Genomic DNA, 26,917 nt, shown 5'->3' on the forward strand with positions numbered 1-26,917 from the left:
TTCAAGGCTGAGGGACCACGGGAAGTCATGAGTGAATATTAACATTTTTCTCAATAGAAATGAGAGGAACTTTTCAGAACCCCTGTGGAACTTTTTTGCCCCATAGAATTCTGGGTTTATCTTTTTCTAACTACCCTCCAAAGGGTTCTCTAATTTTGTCTGAGCTCCAGAAGGAAAAGGGGATTTTCTCAGTGAAAGCCAAAAAGTCCCCTAAAACACGAATATTCCTGTACTTTTCTGAGTAGCTTTGCTCTGACCATGAGCAGCACTCTCTGAGTCGCTGAGTCTGCTGTATTCTTGCAGTTCTAGAGAAGCCCATGTAAACCACATCTGTCCTCCAGATGAGCTTCATCTGGCTGCTACCGTGCGGAAAAACCATGTGAAGCACCTGCCAACATTTTGTGTATATCTGTACCTGCCCACATTTGTGTGAATGTACAGTTCTTTGGGTGCTATACATCTTGGTGTGTGCATTTGAGGGGCTGTGAGTGATCCCATGTGTCCTCCTGTGGAGACCAGAACAGAACACCCAGTGTCTTCCTCTGCTGCTCTCTCATTGCCTTGAGACACGAGTCGCTCCCTGAACCCAAAGCTTGTCATTTTTCTGCCTAAGCAAGCCTGCCCAGTAATTTCTCAAGACCTAGCTGTCTGCAGCTCCCATGCTGGAGGTACAGATGCATACAGTTGCGTTTAACTGTCTATGTGAGTGCTGGGGATTTGAACTCAGGTTCCCACGTATGCCTAGGGAGTATTATTCACTTTTCCGATGACCAAATACTTGCCAGTGGAGTGTTGTCTGGGTTTACAGTTTGAGAGAGTAGCCATTATGGTAGGTGGGGGAAGCCATTGTGGCAGGAATGTGAGGCAGCTAGTTATAGGAATAGCCAGGAAGCAGAGAGCAGTGAAACCCTGCATTCTTCTCATGCTCCCCTTTTATTCAGCTGGAGACCATAGGTCATAGATCTGTGCAGTCTGAGGAGGTGAGTCTTCCCTCCTATTCAGCCTTTTCTGAAACATACACATAGACAGACAGACAGACAGATACACACAGATAGACACACACAGACAGACACACACAGACATACACACATATACATACACACAGACATGCATATACATTCACTCACACAGATAGAAAGGCAGACAGAGACAGACAGACACAGAGACACAGAAGGAGGTGTGTTTCCATTGTTAATGGGTAGCACACCAGAGATGGCTACTCAGACACAGTTTATAACCAGTTTTAAAGACAGGCATCTTGCTTGACAGCTGCAGGGACACTTCTGTTTGAAGTAAGCAGTTTGACAGAGGCTAAGATAAGCGGTTAGCTGGAGGGGGTTCTACACAAACAGGTAGGAAGGAAGTAAGAGGAACTTAAGAGGAACTAAGATAAGTTAGTTAGCATAACCTGACCTTTGGTTCCTAGAACAGAATTGGGTAATTTTCCTTGGGATTCTCCATCAAAGAGATCAAATTCTAGTTAACCCAGAAATGTTCTCAGCAAGAATACAAGATGGGGAACCTCTGGACTGTGAAGTTCCATCATGCCATGGATCGGGACCTCTGGACTGTGAAGTCCCATCATGCCATGGATGAGGACCTCTGGACTGTGAAGTCCCATCATGCCATGGATCGGGACCACTGGACTGTGAAGTTCCATCATGCCATGGATGGGGACCTCTGGACTGTGAAGTCCCATCATGCCATGGATGAGGACCTCTGGATTGTGAAGTCCCATCATGCCATGGATGGGGACCTCTGGATTGTGAAGTCCCATCATGCATTGGATGGGGACCTCTGGACTGTGAAGTCCCATCATGCCATGGATGGGGACCTCTGGACCGTGAAGTCTCATCTTGCCATGGATGGGGAACCTCTGGACTGTCCTGTCCCATCATGCCATGGATGGAGACCTCTGTCCTGTCCCATCATGCCATGGTTGGGAACCTCTGAACTTTGTAGTCTGTCATGCCATGGATGGGGACCTCTGAACTGGCTAGCCTATCATGACATGGAAATCTAAATTCATTCCAGTTGACAGTGATGTGTGTGAGGGGTTGAGAGCATTTGATTGATTTTATACCAGAATATTATGGGACACTTCCAGTTTCCCAGCTCTCCCCAGAGGTGTTTGAATGGGTGGGAACGAGACTGCACTAGCGACTTTTCTATTGCTGTTGGAAGACTCTGCCCAGAAGGAACTCAGAAAGAAAATGGCTCATTTCAGCTCACAACTCTCAAGTCACCCTCTGTCCCTGCGGGAATTCAGGTCAGGGACTCAGTCAGGAGCCTGGAGATAGGAACTGAAGCAGAGGTACTGAAGAATGTTGCTAAATGGCTCAATCCTCATGTCTTGTCCAGCCTGGTTTCCTATAGCACCCAGGACCACCAGCCCAGGGGTGGCATCACCTACAATAGGCTAGGCCTTTCTGCATCAAACATCCATAAAAAGAATACCCACAGGCTTACCTATAGCCCTTTCTTATGGGTGAATTTTCTCAATTCAGGCTTCTTTCAGATGACTCCATGAGTCATCTTGTTTCCAGTTGACATAAAACTAGTCAGCCCAGGTTCCAAAAATATACATCGTAAGTATGGGTGCTGGAGAGGCCAATTTATGGTGACCACATTATGAAAAATGGAGAGAAGGTGGCTACGAGGCAGAATGAAGTCAATCAGGTGATTTTAGTTGGGAAACTTAGAGGTCACTTAAGTGATTGGAGACATATCAAGGGGCTCCTCGCGATACTTTGGGAAGCCAAGCTAGGAATAAAGGGTGGTCAGGAGTCACCTCGCTCCCTTTGATGCTTTTCAGAGTAGGGAAAATGCAGGCAGCATTATTCCTAAAAATATCTGATGCTTTATGTCCTGGTTGTTTAATAGATCAATCAATCTTGCTTTCTTTTCTCAATGCAAATATTTAACTCATTAGCTGATCTTAGACTGTTAGTTCAGGTCTCTAATCAGTGAAATTGGATTAACAGTTTAGCAATCCACTGTATTACTGACTAATATGCAATATTTATAGCTGAAGACAATGTGGAAGTCTTAATTCATGTAAAATTTTAATGGAACAAACACTAAGCCAGAGGTCAGGATTTTCGACTTGGCCCTTTGCACAGCGCCCAGTAGCTGGGTGCTTGACAATAAAAACTTGTCAAATGTCCTTAGTTGAATTTTGCTTGATGTTTGTAGTTCTTGATTTGGGGGAAATGGGAGGAAGGAGTACTATTGTGTTCCTTTTGGTGGCAAGGTCACTTCCAGAAATAAGTGAGAGAACAGGAAATCAGTGACAGGCATCGGCTCTGCTGTCAGCAGCGTCCTCCTGCTGACATTTTGGTGGTGGTTTTGCTGTGTGCTGGGGGTGGTTTCCATGAACTGCCTTGTTTGGAAACATCAACAGAGGCTTCTGGTTTGAGACAAAATAACAGACAATAAACCCAAAACTTCCCAAAGTGCTAGAGAAATGGTTTTACCCGACTCCATATAGATTTGCAAGCCAATGCACACAGCTCTGACTCATTGAGCACGAATAAATTCTAACTGGCATCAACTGTGTTTGCACCATCAAGTGTTCCTTGGGCGTGTGAGTACATCCTATCTGGCATGGTACCTGCAGATCTGAAGGGTGAAAACAATCCCATGGGGAGGTGGGGGAGGTGATGAAGGAAGGAAAACAGGAGGGGATAAGGGTGCTGCAGCAGCTTCCAAGGTAGGGAGGCACATTCAGGTTGTGTTTGAGGAAGCAGACATATGCAAAAGGAGAGGAGGGGATGCTGGATATCTGCCTAGTTAATCTGGGGGCGCAAAAGAACAAGCAGGAAGTTCATGGTGGTGGTGGGTTCTGGATACCTTAGTGAAGATCTGTGTCTGAGGGAACATGGTGGGAATTTTAGTTTAAGAAAAAGTAACTTGCACCACGCTTCATTTTGGAAAAATTAGAACATGAATGACTATGTATATATCATGGGGATGAACTAAAGACCATCTATATGTAACCTGTAACTGAGTGTGTGTGTGTGTGTGTGTGTGTATGTGTGTGTGTGTGTGTGTGTGTGTGTGTGTGTGTGCACTCATGTGTGCTCTTAATTACATTGAGGGGAAGAATTCAAGAACCTCTGTAGCACTAGGTGGTATGATGATTTGGAAAGAGAACCAAACAGAAACCAGCTCAAGATTTCTAGTCTATGATACCAAGGGCCTGTTGGTTCACACACAATTTTAATAGGGACTATGGGCCACTTTGTGTCAGGTATGTCTCCTTAGTCCTCAGAGCTCATGGAGCAGGCACTAGTGTGCCCACAGAACAGTGGGTCAACAGAATAAGAGAGGAAACATTGTAGCTGGGAATTGGTTGAAGGCTGATGGGGTTCAGGGGCAAGACCCACTAACACAGCGGTTCTCAACCTTCCTAATGCAGAGACCCTTTAATACAGTTCCTCATGTTGTGGTGACCCCAACCCTAAAATTATTTTTGTTGCTACTTCATAATTTTGCTACTGTTATGAATCATAATGCAAATAGTTTTGTTTTGCTAATGGTGCCCTGACCCACAGGTTGAGAAAATACTAACAGGAAGATGTAGCTCTCTAGGCCATTCCCAGTGAAGGGTATGCAAATATAGGGCCTAGTGATGATGGGGGCATCAGTCCTTCCTGCTTTCAGTCCCACCATGGAGGAGACTTCCTGCTACTTTGAAATGTTATGTGCTCTTATATCTCCTTATACCACAGGGGAAACAATAGCTCCAGTAAATTCTGATGAATTCTAAAATGGAGCCACACACAGGCACAGTGTAAGGTACAGTCTCTGTCTCTGCTTTGGCACTCTGCAGGCAGAAATAACAATAAATAATTAATTGGGCAATGCCTAAGAGATGATCAATAAGTCTTCTGAATGGTCACATGGAGTCATATCATATGGGGTTGTGCCCTCAGCTGAAAGATTGTATACAAATATGCAAAATTTCAAAGCGTTACTTTTTTATAGTGGTTTTAACAACAAATTTTAATGAAAAAAAGTACCAGTTTATGGCGGCCTTGCAAGCAAGAGGTCCTGAGTTCAATCCCAAGCACCCACATCAAAAACCTGGTATGCCATTTACTTATAATTCCAGTACTGGAGATGTAGAGGCAGGAAGGTCCCTCCAGTCTAGCCAACTCTACAAGGCTCAGGTTCAGTGAGAGACCCTGTTTCTAAAAGATGAGGTCGAGAGTGATTGAGGAAGATACCCAACATTGAGTTCTGCCCTCCCAACACAGAGAATGCTCCATATATAAATATTCACATGATTCAATTCCCAGTTTTGCATGTTCTATAGAAAACATGCTACTGACTTACCTTTCTCAAATCTCAATGATGTTAGTAGAGAGGGGATACCAACCTCAGCATTGACGTTGTAGGGAAATTGTTCTCACACAACTGCCACTGTTAAATGCCTTTGAATGAAGAGATCTACAAGTGTTCTACAGTTGGTATTTACATAGCCCTAGAGAAAGCTTGGGATAATATTTTAAACAGAATTCAATAACTAAATATCTGTCATAAGAAGCATTGTCCTTTAAATAAATGAACTAATTACTAGATATTGTTCATCACACACATGCTCCTGCATGAAAAGGAAGAATGCTGCTGGAAATTTAATTTGGACCCCCAAGGACCTCGTCAAATGATGGGAAGGGCAAACACATTCTGGTTTACCTCTTGGAAAGAGCTGGGACTTCTTTGACTTAAGGGCATCTCTCTTTTGCTTGGCCAGAGGGTACCCTACTTGTTAGGGATTTTATTTCTGGGAAACTATTTATCTTTAGTTGACGAAATGAAGCCATTGAGCCAGAGACACAGTTATATGCATCTGAGGGATATTGGTGGAGGGTTGGGGCTTAATTGGTGTGTTGCTTCCAATATAATTAGGTCCTTGAACAGGGCAATGCAATTAAATATGTTGAGGAGGGCATAATTAGATGGGTGGATGATAGTGTAATTACATTCATAAGAGGGGGGCTATAATTAGACGTGAAGAAGGGAGGGGGTGTGTTTAGACGCTTAGGTTGAGGGTATAATTAACATATGTGCAAGAAATTAAATTATGTGTGTGAGTGAATTATAATTAAGTGTGGGCATCCATCTCCAGTGGTAGTTGAGGGGAAAGAGAAAGAATTGGGCTGGATGCAGGGAGGGGTGCGTTGATGTCCTTATGGTCAAAAACTTGAAATCTTCATCAAGAAAAGTGGGCATATGTTTTGACATGGCAACTAAAAGCAGTTGGCATGGTGCTGACAATCATTGGGGTCATTTAAAAGGTTAGCAGTGCAAAACTTCTACTTGTCTGATATGTTTAAGCTCCATACTTAATACTGGCAGTCACTCTTTCTAAAGTCTCATTTGATGGCTAAGAGATATGTTTTTCTGGCTTTAACCTTTAACTATGTAAGGGAGCCTTGTTCTCTGTTACCATCAAGGAGAAAAGGGTTGGAGGGAAATGATGTAAACAAACAAATAATCATCAAACCTCATTGCTCCCACTGACAACAAAAGCATGAACCCTTCCTTCCAGTTTTATCCCCTTTGTATTGTTAAGTGCGAAAATTTGCATCAACTCTTAGCTCAGAGAGTACTACCTGAAGTTACATTCATAATGAAATCAGCAAATCTTAGCTATGGTAGCTCCGTTATTTTGAACTTTGAAAATAGTATTTGTTCCTAAATTGTTATGATATCCACCCTACGAAAGAGCAACAAAGCAAAAAGTATAAACTAGGGCTAGCAAGGGGAACTAGAAAGTGGGGGAGGAAGCTGGCAGAAGAGTCAATGGCAAGCAAAACTCATTCAGTGTACTGAAGACCATCACACTGAGGCAGGAGAATACAGTAAGAATTCTAACGATCAGATCTTCCCTGCATTAACCATAAAACCATGGGAGTCAGGTCTGGCATCACACCTGCTATCCTAGCAATTTGGGAGGCTGAAGAAGGAGGATCATGAGTGCAAAGCCAGCCTCAGCTACATCATTAGTTGAAAGCTGGCCTGGATCACATAGTGGACCCTGTCTTAGAAAGCAGAATTATGCTAATAATGAGCAAAGAAAAAGGAAAACCAACATGAAAGCAATGAATGGAAACAACACAAAAAACTTCATGTTTTTTTGTTTTGTTTTGTTTTATGTGGTTTTTTTTTCTGTTGTTGTTGTTTTCCAAGATGAGTTTTCTTTATAACAGCCCTGGCTATCCTGGAACTCACTCTTTAGACCAGGCTGGCCTCAGACTCACAGAGATCTGCCTGCCTCTGCCTTCCAAGTGCTGGGATTAAAGGCGTGTATCACCACTGCCTGGCCATACTCCATGCTTTTATTGTGGATTTTTTGTTTTGTGTTGGCACTCTTGGTCCAATGGTGAATAGTGATATGGAGGCATAAGCCAAATAACCCTTTCCTTCCCACCCTCTGAGGGTCACGGTGTTTCCGCACAGCAGCAGTGATTCAGGCTAGGACACTCACTCTAGACAATGGTTATGTCTAAGATGGGTGAGTGGGTACACTGATCTCTTTGTACCAGGAACTGAGGTCACAGCATTGGCTCTACACTTGGCTGGGGAGACAGCCCAAGGGAGGGAGGAAGAGTGGAGGCATCTGACGTTGTGACTGACTCTGATTGGCATTTCTTCATTCTTTTAATTATAAAACCATTCAGGGGTGTTCTGGTACTGTTTGCATAAGGCACAAGCCCCCAGGCTTCAGTTTTCAGATACTGATGAATTTTTTTCACAAGTCATTTTGTTGGCCAAGGATATTTTCACAGTTGCCTGTTGGAGTTGGTGGCTGACAAAGTTCTTATGGCTTTCAGGGATGGCAAGATTGTTCAACAGTTAAAGGTGCTTGCTAGGCAAGCCTGGTGGCCAAAGTCTGGTTCCTAACCCTAACCTAAATGTGGAAGAAGAGAAAGTGCTCTACAGAGTTGCCCTTTGACCTCAGCTGTTTGGATACTCCATCCTCTGATGGTGGTACTGTTAGCAGGGGCAGCCTTGCTGGAGGAAGGGCATCATCCTGAGGCCAGCTTTGTGTATTCACAGCCTCTCGCTACTTCCTGTTTCCCGTCTCAGCTTCACACGTGTGTTTGAAGATTCCTACTCCTGCTGCCACGCCTCCCCACCACACTGGACTCTTATCCCTCTGGAGCCACAACCCCAAATAAATTCTTTCTTCCATAAGTTGCTTTTTGGTCATGGTGTTTATCAAAGCAAAGCATTTCGGCTGCTCGGCCACCAATCCATGGAACACACGAAACCATTCTGGTCAGTATTTGATTGGACAGAGAAAGGTTCCAAAAGCTTCGGAACAAAAAAAAACCCTCACATTTTAAATCTCATAGTTTTTTATGTGTTGTAGATACACCTTCAAAGGGACCAATGGTTTGAAAATCTGATTTTGCTAAAAATCTATGTGAATCCTCTAAACTAAAGTGATCTCATACAAAGATGTGGTATATATAGCCATGTTTTAGTAAAACGCCGAGCGCCTTATTTACTTTCTCCTTTCTGGAAGAAAATACCCTGAATAATATCTTAAGAGAAAAGTAGGGTTTTTTGGCTTGCATTTCCAGGGGGACACACTCCATCATTGCAGACAGGGAAGGCACTGGCAGAAGCAGGAGGCTGGCTCATCACATTGAACCCATGCTCAGGAAACGAAGAGTAAAGAGGAGGTAGACCTAAGCTATCCAGACTCAAGGCCCACTCCCAGTGACACACTTTCTCCAACGAGGCTCCACTTCTCTTAAAGGTTCCAAAAACTTCCCAAACTGCACTGCCAGCTGGAGGTCAGACTAGTGAGTCAACGGGAGGACATTTCTATCCAAATCCCCTCAGTAATGCCCCATGAAGGAATTTAACTTTGTATATAGTAATGTTGATTTTTACATAAATAAATGTATTGTAGTGTACAAATCATATATGCATATAGAACTTCACAGTTTCCTGGTGGTGTTCAATGACCTCATCTTCCTTTAACTCTGACTAGAGCGTTCTGATCACACTTGCTTTCCTATGGGGCACTGAGAAGTTGAGGTGCCTGGGAAGTGGGACTCTAAATCAGATGAGCTTATCACTGTGTTTCATCTAGCTAATGTCCTGATCAATCCTTTCACTTGCAGTAATACTTTTTATTAATATGAGCAGGGGTGTGGCAGCTCACTACCATACGTGGCCACAGCAACATGAAAGGAGATACATCAAAAAATTAGCATGGAAGGCTTTTCTAAAAACATGCCCTCAAAAATCCTAAGAGTCACATGATTTGTCCCATGTAAAGTATGCTAGAAGGAGATCCCTTAATATTCTGGGCAGCCCCAACTGTTGCCCAGCACCCTGGACCTAAACTAGACAAAGGATATGATTACCCCATTAGTATGAGGTAGATAACACCCACAGTATTTTCCCAATTAGGTTTTTCTCGTTGAAAGCTTTGGTGTAGTGTTATTGTTTGCTGGTGTATTAGAGTTGCTGGCAGAGTGTTCTCAGGCACTTGAGAGCATCTATTGAAATGAAGTGAGATGAATTTCCTCTGTGAGTCCAGCAGTTAAGAAAACGAAGGCACGAGCAAGTGTCAGGTGAAAGTCAGCTCACTGCCTTTTTCCTAAGTCCTCAAGTTGTGCTTGAGGACTTTGGGGTGATGCTAAGGGTGTAGACATCTATTCCTTAATTTTTCTGCTAATAAAATGGTTCTTTATTGTTAAGATCAAGTTAGACAGTTAAACAAATTGCCCCTTGTTTTGTCGGTAGAAGCACAGGAAATCTGGAATTGCCAAGGCATAGACAAGTCCATGAACTCTGGTGGCGGGAGACAAGGAATGGAAACGGGCTGGGAGTTGTGTGGGTTGCTCTTCCCGGGTCGCAGAGGCTGTTCTGTCCCACAGCATCCTGCACGGTATGGCCTCCCTGCGGAGGGGGGAACAGAACATAGAGGCTTGTGACATCTGCTCCCCGTCCCATAGCCTGGTGATTGGAACTTAGACGCTCAGCTACTCTCCAGCACCATGTCTGCGTACACGCCTCCATGACCCACCATGCTGATAATGGACTGAATCTCTGAACTCTTAAGCCAGTCACTCCAGTTGAATGTTTTACTTTATGAGTTGCCGTGGTTATGGGGTCTCTTCACAGCAATAGAAACCCTAACTGAGACACTCTCCATTTCTACCTCACACAGACCAGTTCCTGTGTGCTTAGTCACACACCTGACGAGGCCCCTTGGACATCTGAAGGTCACAGCACCCTTGATGTTCTCAATGCTGACTTCTTAATCAGTCCTCAGACACTCTTACTGTGGTCTATAGCCCAGAAAGCAGCTGGTCATCTGTTGAAAACAAAAATCTTGGCGCCATTCCCTATTCCTCTCTTTTTCTCGCTCCTTCCTTTCTTTCTGCACACCAGCAAATCCATTCAGCACTTGCTCCCGATCCTTCCAGAATCTGACCTCTTTCCTTTCTCTTGTCTGCTGTTCCAGGTCACTAAAGTCCCTGGTCAGGAATATGACACCAGACTCCTCCCTGGCCCCTTTTCCTGCCCAGACTTTCCTCAGCTTGTTCTCACTCCAGCGTGGGTCATGATGCCACCCCCTGCCCATTTCCATTGACTTGGTTCTCATCTTAGAATAAAAATCACTGTCTTTATGGCCTCCTTCACCACCCTCCCCACACGTTCTTACTGGTCTTTATTCTCTCTCTCTCTCTCTCTCTCTCTCTCTCTCTCTCTCTCTCTCTCTCTCTCTCTCTCTCTCTCTTTCCCTCTCCTAACCCATCTGCAGACAAAGCAGCTCTTGACCCCCATCTCACCCCATGATGCTCCCTCCTCGAGGTCTTTGTACCAGGCGGCTCTACACATCCCTAAGTTCTCACATTCTTGACTCCTACAGGAATCTGCTCAAGGGTTTCCAAGCACTGTGGCTGATCACCTGCTGACCTTTGTAGTTCCTCTCAGGAAGTGTGTCCAGACCCTCTTATGCCTATGCCCTGTTTCTCTCCACAAACCACCTCACCATGTGCCCCACAGTTCATTGCCCCCACATTCCTTTATCCTTCTCTGTTATAGGGTGTGAGTGCCCAGGAAACACGTGTTTTGCTTTGTCACTATCCCCTCACATGTCGCGAAAAACATTGCGGAATATACAAACAAGCCGACATGAGCATCAGTCCCCAGCTTTCCGTCTCACTGATGGGAGATATCGCTGTGTTTTGAGTGTTGATTCCAGATTTTCTTTTTAGGAACGACTAAGAAAAATATGCATTGCTCTAAAACCAAACTGCTTTCCCTTGCCCATCTCCCCTCGTGGACCTCACTCGGGAGCAATTTACTGGGCTGATCTCTGCTGTGGAAATGCAGTTCTTTTCTCCCAGTAGGCAAATGCTTAGACATTACACTCCAAACACCACATATTTATCACCAATATTTACATAGCTCTGGCTGTTCATTTTACCACTAGAAATCAAGAGAATAAAATCTTCTCACATTGGACTAAGTGCCCCCTTCAGCTACCAATGAAAGCAGAGACTCTTGGGAATTTTTTTCCTGGCTGAGTTATTACTTCATGCCTAGGCAGGAGCCTTTTATTGTATATTCATGAGCTAATTCCATTTTGTCTTTGGTATAGTCTGTATCATTTGCATACGATGGATCACATCAAATGACATGGCCTATCAATCTGGCTGTTTTCTAGACCAGTTATGAGTTTATTCAAGGTCTTTCCCCCAAGTACTCCGGTGACTGTGTTCTGTTCCAGCAGCTTCAAGGAGCCTGGGTACCCAGCAGTTCTTGCTGACCCAGCTAGGAGAGGCCAAATGATTCATTTCACGTTCAGGGACTGTTACTGGGTTTCCATATTCCCTGGTTCTATAAATAGCGCTCCAGGGAGCACTCAGCCACACAGAACATTTTCTTTGTAGTCTAGCTCGATATTTGCAGAAGAAAGTCACATGCTGTCTGGTTTGACACAAGTCACCTGTCCCTTAATGGCTCCCAAGTTCTAAACAGAGCCACCCAGAGTGTGCTGCTCACAGCGGCGTGTTTCTTCCAGCAAACACTGTCGCCCTTGTTTGTACTGCGTCCCCTGCCTGGCAGGATCCTGAGTATTCGTGTGTGTGTGTGTGTGTGTGTGTGTGTGTGTGTGTGCGCGCGCGCGCGCCAAAGGTCAACACTGGGTGTCTTTATCAGTTGCTTTACCATTTTGTTATCTTGTTTTGGGGGAAGGATTTTGCATTTAGCCCGGAGCTCATGAGTCTGATGGGCTACCTGGCCAGTGAGCTCCAGAATCTCCTTGTCTTCAACCCCCACCCCACCCCACCCTTACCACTGGGATTCCAAGCACACACAGTCATCTTCTGCTTTTTCATACAAGTTGTACGGCTCACGCTCAGGACTCACATGCACTAGGCAAGCACTTTACTGCCTGAGCCGTCTCTCTAGCCCTCTACTGATCCAAGTGCTAAAGCTTTCTCTGAGGGCGGGGGAACAGTACTGCCTGCTCCTTTAGGGCTTCACATAGCAGTTGCTGAGGCTTCCTCCTTGGCGAAGTCAGCAACTTCATGGTACAGTTTAGCTGGTGGCTGAAGTTCACACTCTTGCCTTTCCTTTCTCTCTTCATACCCCACACTGGGAATCTTGACTTCTGTGTCCTAGCTGTCTCCAGCAGTTAACATAAGAAATACCCAGACTCTTTTGGGGAGTGGATGGCTCATAGTGTCTTTGCACTCACATGGAGAACAGAACTTATTTGACTTTATTTCCCGTCTAAGGCCTTTAGAAGCAATCCTGTGTTTAGTTTGGACTTTTCTGTTTTTCCATGCAAACACCTTGTGCTGTATGCTCGGCCAATTTGAGAAAGAAAAACCAAAACAAAACAAAGCAATAACGCCGTTACATTTAAATATATTCCAAGGACTTTTTTGTTTGTTTTGCTTTACTCCCCACCCCCACCCCTACCCCCTGCCCTTTTTCACCCCAAAGAAACAGGCCAGATTGTTCCTTAGCAATTCAGTGATGTTCTCCTTCTTCCCAGGATTCTTTTTTGCCCTGCCAAGTCTGCCTTCAAATTCCTCAGGTCTGCTGCTGTCGATAATGATTTCTGAGTGCTTGTATGTCCTTTGCAGTGAAAACCCGCCTTGTTTTCTGTTGCTAGGCAACCCCCTTCCAGCTGCCATTGAAGAAATGCGCGGTGGTGGGAAACGGTGGGATTCTGAAGACGAGCGGCTGTGGCCGGCATGTAGACGAAGCAGATTTTGTCATGCGGTAAGAGAGCACCCGCAGCGTGGCCTCTGAGTCCTCTCTTTTGTCCCACCCTTCCATAAGCCCCCGGCCTTTCAAACCTAGTGGCTTGCAATTAATCTCCTGTCGCCTGTCTTCAGTTTCTCTTCAAGCCCATAGACAAGTGAGGTTATGAGTGTCTTAAAGGGAGCAAGGGAACTTCCCCTGAGGAATCTCAAAGCTGAGAAGGCTGGGCAGCAGCAGAGGTAGCTCTGCTGCTCATGAGGGCAGCAGGGAGAAGAGCGTGTGCTGGGATCTTCCCTGAGATTATCTACTTGGGCGATTAAAGCCTTGTAAAGTGCTCTTTCCTCAGGGCTGACTCCACGTGAATAAACATTTTAGTCATTGTGAGGGTACCCTTCTCTTCTTAGCTTTCCCCAGAAGCATTTGAAAGCAGCGAGTGGGATCTAAAGATGGGGTTTTGGTCTGAGTTGTGACTATGAACATGACAAGAAGGATCAGCGAGGAAACCACATCAGAAAGAATCTTGATCAAGGGACTGAGCAGCATGGGGAGGTGGGGACTACAGCTCCAGTGAGTGTGGCTTGGGTATCACGAGACATGGGAGAAGGTATGGGAGAAATAAGAACATCATAGGAGTGGAATAAATCTCACAGAAGGCAGAGGCAGGTGAGGGTAGCAGGGAGCCTCAGCGATGTCAGGCACCTATTCCAATCCCTGGGTTTTCACACGAGGCTGAAAAGCTGATGAAGAACCCAGTGTTGGGAGGACATGCCAACTGCACAGTTGACCAAGCTGGTGCCCTACACTGTATTTTGTTACCTCTGCCTAGGCCATTAGAGGAAGGATAAGGAGATATCCCTCAGTCAATTCTGATTTTATACATGCTTCTATGAATACTGTGTCATTGCCGTGTTTACGCCCTTTCCAAACCTGCAAGCTGCCCCGGATCACAGTTGAGGAGCTTCCTTTAAACGCTAAGTGAAGCAGTGTTAGCAGAGGTTCCAAGGCAGCAGCCTGGTCCAGCAGCTCCAGCAGGCTGCATATAATCAAGTAGCTCCATGATTCTGTCCACCACTGACCCATCATTGTCTCAGCTCTCATCCTGACCGGCAAGCCAATTCTTAAGTCTTCCCTTAAATTGCTAACCTGTTCACGCTGGAGGGTACATACTTGCCCTCATAGATAACTATCCTCATCTGGGGTGGAGGCGGCCTGTCCTATGAGGTTTTATTTGCCTGGAACTTAAGGTAACTCAAGAGAAGGGCTAAGAACAGTAACATTTCTGCTTTAGCACCCAAAAAGTGGGCACAAGATGAGAGGAGACACTAGTCTCTCCTCTTGCTCTCAGTTACCCTATAGCCCAAGGGGGAGTCAAGCTTTTTGGCAATAGCAGATTCTACTGCTGCTGGGTGTGTGTGTGTGTGTGTGTGTGTGTGTGTGTGTGTGTGTGTGTGTCTACCATTAGGAAGATGAATATTTTTAACCTAACATGTAAAAGAGCCAGCCTAAGCATCACCGGGGATTATCTTGTGGGTGTCCCATTTATCTCAAATAAGCACAACTAGGTTGGCCTTTTACGCAACCTGCTGTTGATACTCTCTATACAAGTTCAGAACTGCCGAGTACCTGGGGGATTAGACCGCATGTGTTCTGGGCAAATGCAGGGGGCGAAGGGGTCTCCACATAGTCTTGCCTGTACAGTGTACCCAGATTACAAATGAAAAATGCCCTCTAGGCATGTTCTTCAACCATCCCATAATGATCTTTGCATAGACATATTTTAAACATATCCTTCAAAATGTTAAAAACCAACTTCCCATTTTTCAAAGTGCACATTTACTCTTTAACCAAAAGAAGCACTTTAAAAATAATCTCTGGGGCTCAGTGGGTAGGGTACTTAAATAAAAACTGGACTTGGTAGGACACACTTCTAGCCCCAGCACTTGAGAGGTAGATGGGAAGTTTAGGGTCATCCTTGGCTACATAGGGAATTGGAGACATTCCTGGGCTACAAGAGACGCTGTCTCAGAACAACAATTCTTGAATTCAGATTCTCTAGGACATTTAGGAGGCAGGAGTAGTAACAGGTACATGTTGAAGACTATTGCATGTGTAATGATTACACGCTGAAGATGACCACGTGTGTAATGATTGAAGATGACCGTGTGTGTAATTATTACACGCTGAAGACTGACTGCATGAGTAATTACATGCTGAAGACTGACCGCGTGGCTCACAGCCACAGCATGGCAACAGTTTTGGAGCCTTTTGGATTATGTGCAGAGGAATGTTCTGCATGCTCACACACACACACACACACACACACACACACACACACCCAAACTGTTTTTTCTGAGCGGCGTCTTCTATTCAACACGCCCCTTCCTCATCCGTCCCCCTCTTCTGCTCTTGGATCTCTTTCAGGATCACAAGCATTACTGTTTTGGAAACACTTTAAGCAACTAATATCTCTCTCAATTGTGCCAACCAGCAATAATGTGAAATTTGGGACACTTTATACAATTATGCCTTATTAGAAGCAATTTGACTGTATTAAATGGGCCTTTTATGTAAATCCATGTAATTATCAATTTAGGAATTGAGGAGCTAAGCGCATAGTGCACTTTTCCTAAGAAAAGAGACACAGGGAAGTGCCCCTGCTATTGTGCTGGAAGGGAGTGTTTACAGACCAGAAGGCAGCCGGTTCACTATGCAGTGTCAGCATATTCCAGCAAGCCGCATGTGAAGTCCAGCTTGTTATCAGCACCCCTCTGTTACCGGGAGAAAACCAGTTCTGCAAATCTTATTGTTGTTTGGGTTTGGATTTTATTTGTTTGTTTATCGACTCTGTTTATTGATTGACAAAATTTTTCTTGAGATTTTACTCTGTGGTAGACGATATAAATGGATCCAGTTATATGAACCATGGAACAGAGAAGAAAAAAAAAAACATTTGTACGTGAAATTTAATTCGCTATTGGCAAAACAGGTTATGAAGACTCCCTAGCAAAGTGCAGAACCTGTAGTTGATTCTCAGATGTTAGCAAGGGTGGTCGAGATCAAAGTGTCCTTAAGAGGCCTTTGTTTTATTTGGGAAACCATCTTGTCTTTGCAAAGGTTAGTTAGACAGAACAATCACAATCCAATCCACACTACCGCTTGATGGGAACTGGGTTTTGATGACTGAGTCCACCCTTCTGTACAACCCCTCAGGAAACCACATGGGGTATGGTATTGCCATGAGCTTGTAGATGCATCCAGAGTAGGCTTTGTGATCAGTACCTCCCCAGCTTCCTGTGGTGTCCACCGTTTGCTTTCAATGGATATTCAAGTCACCAGCTATCTGGCTGACCTGTGTGTGGTTACCAGAACATTCAGCTTTTGTATTACTCACAAGCAGATGAAAGGGAGACTTTTAATCAACATGGAGACGTTTCCGCCTGGATGGCCTGGTGTGGCAGGAGTCACGAGGCTCGTAAGAAAGAGCGGCTGAGTGTGGGAGCAGGTCAGCTGATGGGTGTGTGGGCAAGTCCAGCTCCTAGAGCACACTGGTAGGGAAAAGTTAGCAGCTCACAGAGACCACAATATTTGTAATACTCATCTTTATCTATAAATAAACCATGCAAAGTGGACGTGCTCTGATGTGGCAGGAGTCAAGTTGTATATATAGTTGGAAAGGAGAGACTCAACTTATGATACAAATGCACAGTTGGGTTCCTGTGTTCTTTCTGACAGGACAGTTTTGAACTTTGGCTGTCTAAAACATCAGAGACTGTTCGCAGAGTTCTCTTAGTTCTCCCTATGGCCCAGGAAGGCAGACCAAGCTGTTATTCCCTTGTCGGGTCATGGAGGAACTGTGGCCAGGGAACTGCAGCAACCTCCCAATGCCCCCAGACAGGAAGTCACAGGTTTGGATGTGACACAATTGTGTTTCCCACTGTGTGCACTCAGGGCATTGTGACCAAAGGAAACTGTTAGTGCCAGGATGGAGTTTGGGGTTACAAGTGGGTTGATTGCTTTCTCTCATGGGAATACAGCACTGTACAGACTGGGAAGATGGCTCAGCTGGTGAAGTACCGGCCACACAAGCTTGAGGATATGAGTTCCACTCCCCTAATACCTCATGGAAATAGCAAAAGCCAGGCATGGTGGCATGTGCCTATAATCCTAGTGCCATGTAAGCGGAGGCAGTAGGATCCTGGAGCTCACTGGCCAGTTAGTGCAGCCAGGTCAGCGAGCTCCAGGTCCAGTTTGTCTCAAAAAATAAATAAGGTGGACAGGGACTGAGGAGGATGCTTATTGTTGACCTCTGCTCTTCACATGTGTGCACATACGTATGGATGTGCACTTGTATAGCATATGCATGTGTGTGCACACATGAGAGCATATCACACCACACACACACACACACACACACACACTGCTCTTACTTTTGCTCTTGGCAGAGCAGGAATGGTACAGAATGCCACCATTCTTTGGGTGACAATGCCCTGTCATCACATTAACCCACTGACACCTTGGCCACATATACAAAAATCCTTCATGCATTAGGTTAGCTGAATAGTAGGTGACCCAGAAAGTGCTGCTATAATGTAAATTTCTGAAAAATAAAGAAAAACATAGGAAACAACCAAATCCATCAGTGTTTCATAAAAACTGATGTAGGTAGAGAATGTGGGGTGGGGCATCTGCCCTCTACCTTCTGAGCCTTCATTCCAAGTTTAAAGTACTCTGTTCCACACTTCAAATGCTGTTTTTTTCATCATTTATAAAAATTCATCTTATTTTATATAGATGTGTGTCGGTTCATATGTATCACACATGTGCAGATGCCAGCAAAACCCAGAAGACAGCACTAGAGCTCCTAGAATTGGATTGACAGGCAGTTGTGAGCGGCCTTGTGGGTGCTGAGTCCTGTGTCCTCTGCAAGAGCATTAAGTACTCCTAACAGCTGAACTGCCTCTCAGGCCTTTATTTTATTAATTAATTGCTGTGGGACAATGGTCTTTTATTCTGTCACTTGCATTATTTTTAATAAAATGCTGATTGGCCAGGCAGAAAGTATTGGTGGGATGACCAGGCAGGAAGTAAAAGCAGAGCAACGAGAATACTGGGAAGAGGGAAGTGCAGTCTGCAGTTGTGACCCAGACGCAGAAGAAGCAAGATGTGGCTGCCTCGACAAATAAGGTATCAAGCCACGTGGCTAACATAGACAAGTATTATGGGCTAATGTAAGTTATGAGAGTTCATAAGAAGCCTGAGCTACTGGGCCAATCAGTTTATAATTAATGTAGACCTCTATGTGATTTCCTTGGGACTTAACAACTACAGGAACTAGGCAGGACAGAAACCTCAGCCAACAATTCATTCATTCATTCATTCATTCATTCTACTTATTTTTGTTATTTATTTATTCATTCTATCTGTATATTATCTATCTATCAATCATCTCTATCTATCTATCTATCTATCTATCTATCTATCTATCTATCTATCTATCTTTCTATCTATCTATCTATCTGATACAAGGTTTCATGTAGCCCAGGCTGACCTCAAACTCACTGTGTAACCAAGGTTACTTTGGGCTCTGTATCCTCTACCCTCCAAGTATGGGATTGCAAGTGTGGAACACCATACTTCAGATATATTTTTAGTAAAACAGAGACATTGTTGTTATTGTCTCTTCTCTTTGGTAGATCATCTACTTCTGTCACTGACATTTGCTTCTAAAACAGCAACAACACCCACCCACCCGCCCCACACAAATCATATAAGCCCCAGCACTTTGGTAATGCTAATAGTTAATTAGTCATCTAATGCCCATGAAAGGGAACGGTGCTGCAAACAGTTATTTGTGAATTGAGCCAGAATTAACCTTTCTCTTTGGGTCCTTATCATTGACTTGATTTAAAAGTGCATGAGTCATTCTGAAGCGTTCCTTTTTGCGTTTCTAGATGCAATCTCCCTCCCTTGTCAAGTGAGTACACCAGAGATGTCGGCTCCAAAACTCAGCTGGTGACAGCTAATCCCAGCATAATTCGACAGAGGTAAGACCTGAAGGTTTCTCTTTGTGGGGACTGAAGAGGAAGGTCTGTGAAGTCATCAGCATCTTAAAGGGAGTGAGCATAAGTCAGCCTGGAAACAAAGAGGGAAGCCATCTGGACAGGCAGGAAGGATGGAGGAGGGAATCGTAAATAAGCTAGGCAGTGTGGCAGGAGGGCTGGGGATTTCATGCTTCCTCTCTCTGTTAGAGATGGTGTAAAGGACAGGGGGATCGATTGTTTTGCTGGGAGCACCGCATAGCATCCTGCCCACTCAATACTACTCATATCCAGCATGCTGGCTCTGGTCCGACTTTCTGATCAGCAATTGTGAACTGACTTTTTAAACTAAAAGCAAAGAAACAACCAATTTGCCACATGTGCGCAAGACAGCAATGCTTTCAGAATGCACAAGAGCATGTGGTTATATTAGATTGACTATACCGTATCAAACTTTGGAGGGCAGAAGGAAAATTCTTAGCGGTATCAATTTCAGAATACTTGGCAGTCACTATGGGAGCATTTAGGGGACAGTCTCTCATGAATGAAACCTACTGGTGAGCTAAGACTGTTTAGAAAGAAAGAGAGAGTAGGGACCCACTTGTGGGTCTGACCTACTGGATTTGAAGTGTGTTTGTTCAAGTATCCTTCAAAATAATTTAAGAAATGCCATCCTTTTTTAAACTGTTATCAGATTGTTTAGTATTTTTGGCAGGAGTTAAATTGCAGCTGTTCAGTTCCTTATGTGTTATTTATGTTCTGATGTGCCCATTGTCAAATCTCAGAGTGGTTTTTGGTATGATCTGTCGTGGTGTGAAAGCCCGGCTCAGATTACTTCTGTCACAAAGTAAGTGTCACTGGATAGAATCCTCTCCCTGACACCTAATTAGTCAACATTAAATTAGGTGTGGGGACCTGCCCAGAGTCTGTCCCTGAATAAGATGAAGCACAACATATTCTGGTTGCTTCTAGAGATATTCCTGCCCCACTCCAACTCAGAGGAAGACTCCTCTGTTATGACTGTGTCCTTTTGTGGCCTGGAGGTTTGTGCAACATAAGACTTCATTCATCAACAACTGTTTTCTTTGTTTCTTCTTTACCTTTCTCATGTGTGTGTGTGAGTGTGTGTCCACACCACACACACTCACACACACACATATACGTATACACACACACAGGCATACACACATGCACACACATACACACATGCAAAAATACACACACATATACAACACACACACATACATGCATGTACACACATACACATACATGCACACACTCACACGTACACATGCATACACATGCGCATGCACACACACACGTGGAGGCCAGAAGTCAACACTGTATGCATTTCTCAATTACTTTTCCATCTTATTTTATGAAAAATAAAATTTTCTGATTTTTAACTAAATTTAGAGGCCGCCGATTAGCTGGGTTGGCTGTCTAACCGGCAAGGTCACATGATTCTCACACCCCTGTCTCCCAAGTGCTAGGGTTACAGGTCCCCACTACTGCACTTGGCTTTTATGTGGCACTGAGGATCTGAACTCAGGTCCTTCCTCGTGGGAGCAAGCACTTCACGAGTGAGCCATTTCCCCCGCTTCCTAGCAAACATTTTACGTATGTACTTTACAAAAGTATCCTGATTTTTAAGGAAAGTAACTTGGGCTTATATAAGAAGATCAGAACAGTCTCTCTCTGAGTTTATGTGTTTTAGATGGAGCTCCTGAAACTTCTGCCCCTTCTGCTGACTTTCGTCTTTCTCTCATCTTCCAACGCAATACAGTGTTTCACTGCTAGCACCAAGGATTAGCCACTCAGTTGGATTAGAAAGCAGACCTAAAGCTAGAATTGAACGCAGTCGAGATGAGAAAGAAACGCCTGGATTGAGCACAGTAGTGATAAAAATACCCCTAGGATGCTATGGATGCACAGCACTCAAATGAGAGGCAATGTTACAAATAGCATGGGGGTCAGGAGCTGGGTGTGTAGTTCATCGGGAGAGTGCTTGCCGACCACATACAATGCCCTGCCTTCAATCCCAGCACCATCAACAGATCTGCTTTTGAGTTTAATACTTCTACACTTATAGCTCTGTAATCGGAGTTGTTTAAGCTCCTTTCTGTTAGTTGGGAGTAAAATTCTTCATCTCAGGACTATTGAGAAATTGAGATAATGCAACAGAGTCAATGAGATCAATCTGCCTGATGTCTCAGATTGTTCCTCCAGTGGACCTCCTGCTGCAATACATCTTGTTCTTGGGTTAAATGTGCTTTTAAATGCATTATTAAACACATGAGAAAGTTCAAGGGCATCTACATGCTTCCCCTAGCCTCCCCAAATCCAAATACAGAATAGATAGTAGGATCCTAAAACCTGTAAAGATTACACACTGAAGCTTAGAAAAAGAGGCCAGGCCCTAGACTCCAAGTGCCCTCCCTGCGGTGAACCTGAACAGTGGTTTAAGGTGGTTGAAGGTCAGAAGTAACTGTCAATGCCTGATAGAAGCTAATGTAAATTCATTAGGAAAAATGCTCTCGGAGTTCTCACTTACCATGTTCAAACAAATGCAGTGTCATAAGCAAGCCCTTCAGTGCACTCTGGACATTAACAGTGATCATCTTTAGCAACAGACAGCAAACAAAATAATCACCCATACAAATGCCTGAGAACATAGAAGATTGTCCTGTATGCTAAGTTACAAAACATGAATTCATTGTAGCAAAACATGATGAGTCAATAAAGAATTAAAAGTAAACAAATTTGAAAACAAGTAGATCTTTTAGAAATGCATGGAATAATTGTTGAAGTGGACTGACGTCAGAGTAGACACAGCTGAAGAGAGAATTGGTAAACTGGAAAGAAAAGCAAGGATTTTCCCAATACAAAATTAAACCTTAAAGTACGGCTGTGGGACTGCACAATAGACATGAATATTTATATGTCTTAATAATTAATGAGCAGTATCATCTGTGTACTGGGAAGTGGTTGGAGAGATTACACCTAGGGGTTGACAGCTATCACAGATAAGCCATGCCTGGGAGAGCAGTGACTCTAAGAGGTGAAAAACATCAAATGCTTGAAAGAAGCAGCTTAATGTAGGAAGGATTTATTCTGGTTCATGATTTGAGGAGGTACAGTCAATCATGGTAAGGAAGCATGGTGATAAGATAGCAGTGTGGTATCATGGCAGCAGGACCAGATTATGGGTAATGCAGCTAGAGCTGAGGCAACCGGTGACTTTATGGGCAAATCAGGAAGCAGAGAGCTAGGGCTGAAAATGGACTGCCTCATATATCCCAAAGCCTGTCCCAAACAACCCACTTCCCCAGTGAGACTTCCCAAAGATGTCACAACTTCCTCAGACACTGTCTTAGTTAGGGTTTCTAGTGCTGTGAAGAGACACCATGACCACAGCAACTCTTGCAAAGGAGAACGTTAATTGGGTGGCTTACAGTTTAGAGGTTCAGTCCATCATCCTCATGTTGGGACATGGTGGTTGTGCAGGCAGACATGATGTAAAAGGGGTAGCTGAAGAGTTCTACATCTTGTAGAGGAAACAGGAAGTGAACTGAGACACTGGGTGTGGCTTGAGCATTGAGACCTCAAATCCCACCCCTACAGTGACATACTTCTTCCAACAAGGCCATACTTACTCTAACAAGGCCACACCTCCCAATAGTGCCACTCCATATGAGCTTATGGAGGCCAATTGCATTCAAACTACCACATTCCACGCCCTGACCCCTATAAGCTTGCAGTAATATCATAATCCAATATGGATTTGTTCCAACTTCAAAAGTTCCCACTGTCTGTCCCAGCATCAACAATGTTTTAAAGTTCAAAAGTCTCTTCTGAGATTCATGCAATCTATTAACTGTAATCCCCCATAAAGTCAAAACGATAAAAGCAGATCACATACTTCCAACATAGGATAAACATTACTGTTCCAAAACAGTGAGGCAATACTGGACCAAAGCAAGACCAAAAACCATCTGGGCAGACTAAACTCTACATCTCCATGTCTGATGTCAAAACGCTCTTCAGATCTTCAATTCCTTTCAGATTTGTTGACTGTAACACACTTCTTTCTCTTGAGCTGGCTCCACTTCCTGTTAGCAACTCTCCTCAGCAGGTATCCCAAGATCCTGGTATCTCCAACATCTTGGGGTCTCCAAGGCGACCCAGACTTCAACCTCATAGCTTTATCCAGTGTCCAGAACTGGTAGCACTATTTGGGGGAAGCTTGGGTGTCACTGTGTTGGAGGAGGTATTCTAAAGACTAATACCATTTCAAATTATCTTTCTGCTTCCTGCTTGTGGTCTAAGATGTGAGCTCTCAGCTTCCTGCTCTAGCCATCATGCCTCCACTCTGCCACTATAGAGTCTTGTCCTTCTGCAACTCCAAATAAGCTTTCCTCTATTAGCTGTGTGTTCATGATTTGTCCCCACAAAAAAAAGCAACTGATACAAACAGCAGCGGGATATAAGGACAGGTGAAGAATCCACATCTGATAACCATTAACAATACAAAAGTGAAAGTAGAGCAAGCCATGGTCATGCCACAGCATGACGATGTTAGCGTGATGAGCCGGTGGAAAGAGAGCCTGCCTCCATGGGTTACTATGGGGAACCTTTTTATTAAAGCATAATTGACAAGACCTCCTATCTCCAGTGGCTTGGAGCTGTTTATTACAAAAGTACTCCACCACCAAATAACTGCTTATAGATGTAGCCTCCAACTAGACGCTCCCCATGTCCCACCTGGATAAACGGTGATTACGTCTGTCTGAGATGAAGGGTGACGGCTCTCTCTCAGCATCTCTGCTCATTTTGCTGCTCATCTTTCCACATCAACACTTCTGATATTTTGACTGCAAAGCTTTCTTTAAAGTCCGGAAATGACTTTTCTTCGGGAGGCTCAGCCACTGTCTCTGTTCAGCCACCTCCCACTTCTGCCCACCCCACTGCAGGTGACCTCTTCTTTCCCTAGTTTTCCTAGCAACCACATGGAGCTTGTGTATCACATTCTTGGCTCAGTCCCTATTTGGGGATAATGTCTGTTCTTCGTAGTTTCCATCACCTTCCCCTAGCTGTGCCTAATGATCTGAAGAGAAAGAGTGACTGGAGAGCCTGCCCATGCACCTCTCAGAACGAGTAGGGAGTCTTAGACCACTTTTCATGTTGGTTCAAACCCCATCTTTTAAGGACACATCTTTTTACTTTAATGCTGCCTTCCCATTCACCTCCAGCTAATAATATCCTTTCTTCTCACTGAGAAAATAGACGCGAGAACAAGTCGTCGCTATCAACAGCCTCCCATCAGCTCTGTCACCTGAGTCAGTCACCATGTTCTCATGCGCTAGGGGCCTGACGTCCTAGTCCCTTTACCTGGGGTACACACCTGTCCCACACCTGTCCCATCCCTGGTTTACTTTGTTTTCTGAGTGCCCTTGGCTCTCACGACTTCTCCGACCTTCTCAAGGTGCTCCAATAACTTCAGTGAAGCCCAGAGCACCAGAAAGCATCCTTTTAGAGGAATGGGTCCAGAAACACACACATTTTATTCTCTAGTGCAAGGCTAATCATTCCGGAACCTTCTTCCACCATTGTCCTACAGATTAGTGTTGCTCTTTACATGAATGGGACCTCTGAATTCTTATAACTTGAATCATGTTTTTCTCGACAAAGGGTTTTTTTGTTGTTTTAAAATATTGTTTTGCATTTTTGAGCACTTATTCTCCAAGAGTTTCCTCAGAAAAAGTAAAAGAAAGCAAAAGTGTTGAGATCCTTTGTGTCTGACATTGTCAGTATTATACTTTCATATACTATGAATGTTTTTATTAGGATTTTATTTCTAAACATGTTTTTAAACATTTTATTTTTGATTATGTACCTGTGTGGATGCACACCTAGACGCAATGCCCTTGGAGGCCAGAAGAGGGCATAAGATTCCCCTGGAGGTGAAATTTGTGAGCTACCCATCATGGGTGCTGGTAATTGAACTCCCGCCCTCCACAAAGTCAGCAAGGGCTCTTGGATGTTAACCTCTGAGCCATGTTTCTAGCCCCAGAATGCCGTTCTAATTTATAAATCCTTTCAACCTTTTGAAGAAGCTCACCCAGTGTTTTCTATGTCCGGTGTTTGGGGGACATGAAATGATGATATTCCATGTCCTGATCTCTTTGTATGCAACCCGGTCTTTTATTGCCACCTGCTTTACAGTCTGGTTCCCTTCTGCTCTGTATTGGGAGTCTTCGGTTTTGGCTTTCAAGACAATCTCACTCCCGCTCAGGCTGGCCTCAAACTCATAGCAATCCTCCTGGCTCAGCATCCTGGTAGGATTACAAAATATGAGCCACCACACCCAGCCATTCTTCTCTATATTTTGAAATTTCATAATTATTGTGTTTTGGCCTGATTTCTCTCATTGTGTGGCACTCAACGGGACTTTTCAAACTCCAAGTTCACGTCTTCCACTTTGGAAATTCCTGGAATTTCTTCCTCAATCACACTGCTATTGAACCAATTGTCTAAGTAGTTTCCATCTTATTTGAACTGTCAGGATTTTAGGAGACCTTTGATCTTTTGATTCTCCTGTCTGAGCAGCTGTTACTTAGCTTGTTTCTTCCTTCACCCATATGTGCATTGCTAATTTCATCTACGGATCTAACATCCCACTTTCCCTTTCTCTACTTACTGTCTAGACTAGGAGCTCACCTAGTCTCATAGTTCCCAATGCTCCATAGATTCTGCTATGTTCTTTCCCTCCCAGACTATATTTTCAACTCCAGGGTTGAATATCAGATTGGTTACCCAATGGGCACACCAAACTTCAACACTAGCATTCCTAATCTCTCTCATTGCTCCAGTCTGTGGATCCTATAATCTTTTCCGTCTCAATTTTTCTGTTACTGAATTTGAAATCCTTGAAGTCTTCCCTGGTTTGGTTGAAACTACCTCCAGATGATGAGAGTCCAGCTCGCAAATGCAGGAATCCTTTCTCACGGCCACCATAGTCACTACATCGTGTGTCTCAGGAATGTCGGTCACTTTTTAGGTTTCTGCCCCTCTTTTTCTGGCCCTTGTTCTGCAGTCTGATCTATGGTACTATCACCTACAGATCACATTTCTTTGCCCACCAGTTCTATGATACCTCCTGTATTAATCAGACATTTTAGAGGAATAAAACCAAAACAATGAATTTATATTAAAAGAGGAATTATTAAATTGGCTTGCACAGTATAGTCTAGACAGTGCATCACTGGTATCTTCACACTGGAGAGGCTAAAAACCAGGCTAGAAGACATAGCTGTCCCAATCTGGTTCTGAAGAACTGGGGGATTCCTGGAGAGCCACACTGGATTCTGGGAAGTCCTTATGTCTAGGCCATAGTCAGAAGGTGCCATTCCCACTTATAATTAATCCAGTTAAGAAAAGCTCTCCCTTATAGATGTGCCAGAGGCTTGCCTCATAGTTGATTCCTGTGGTGGTTTAAATAAAAGAAACATGCTCACCATGGGCTCGGATATTTGAACACTTGATCCTGAGTGAGCGGTGCTGTTTGGAAAAGTTGTGGAACCTTAAGGAGGTGGAGCCTGAAGGTTGGAGGATGTGTCATG

The 26,917-nt window shown here is 44.2% G+C and overlaps 1 protein-coding gene across 1 annotated transcript in view; it reads left to right on the forward strand.

Moving 5' to 3' along the window:
• Window positions 1-26,917, forward strand: part of St8sia1 (ST8 alpha-N-acetyl-neuraminide alpha-2,8-sialyltransferase 1) — a 132,568-nt gene that overhangs the window by 74,472 nt on the left and 31,179 nt on the right. Inside the window, exons 3-4 of the mRNA XM_038320700.1 lie at window positions 13,166-13,275; window positions 19,209-19,301. Coding sequence (XP_038176628.1) covers window positions 13,166-13,275; window positions 19,209-19,301 — 203 coding nt within the window. The remainder of the gene's footprint in view (window positions 1-13,165; window positions 13,276-19,208; window positions 19,302-26,917) is intronic.

This window comes from Arvicola amphibius, chromosome 2, assembly GCF_903992535.2.
Source record: "Arvicola amphibius chromosome 2, mArvAmp1.2, whole genome shotgun sequence".
Taxonomy (NCBI): Eukaryota; Metazoa; Chordata; class Mammalia; order Rodentia; family Cricetidae; genus Arvicola; species Arvicola amphibius.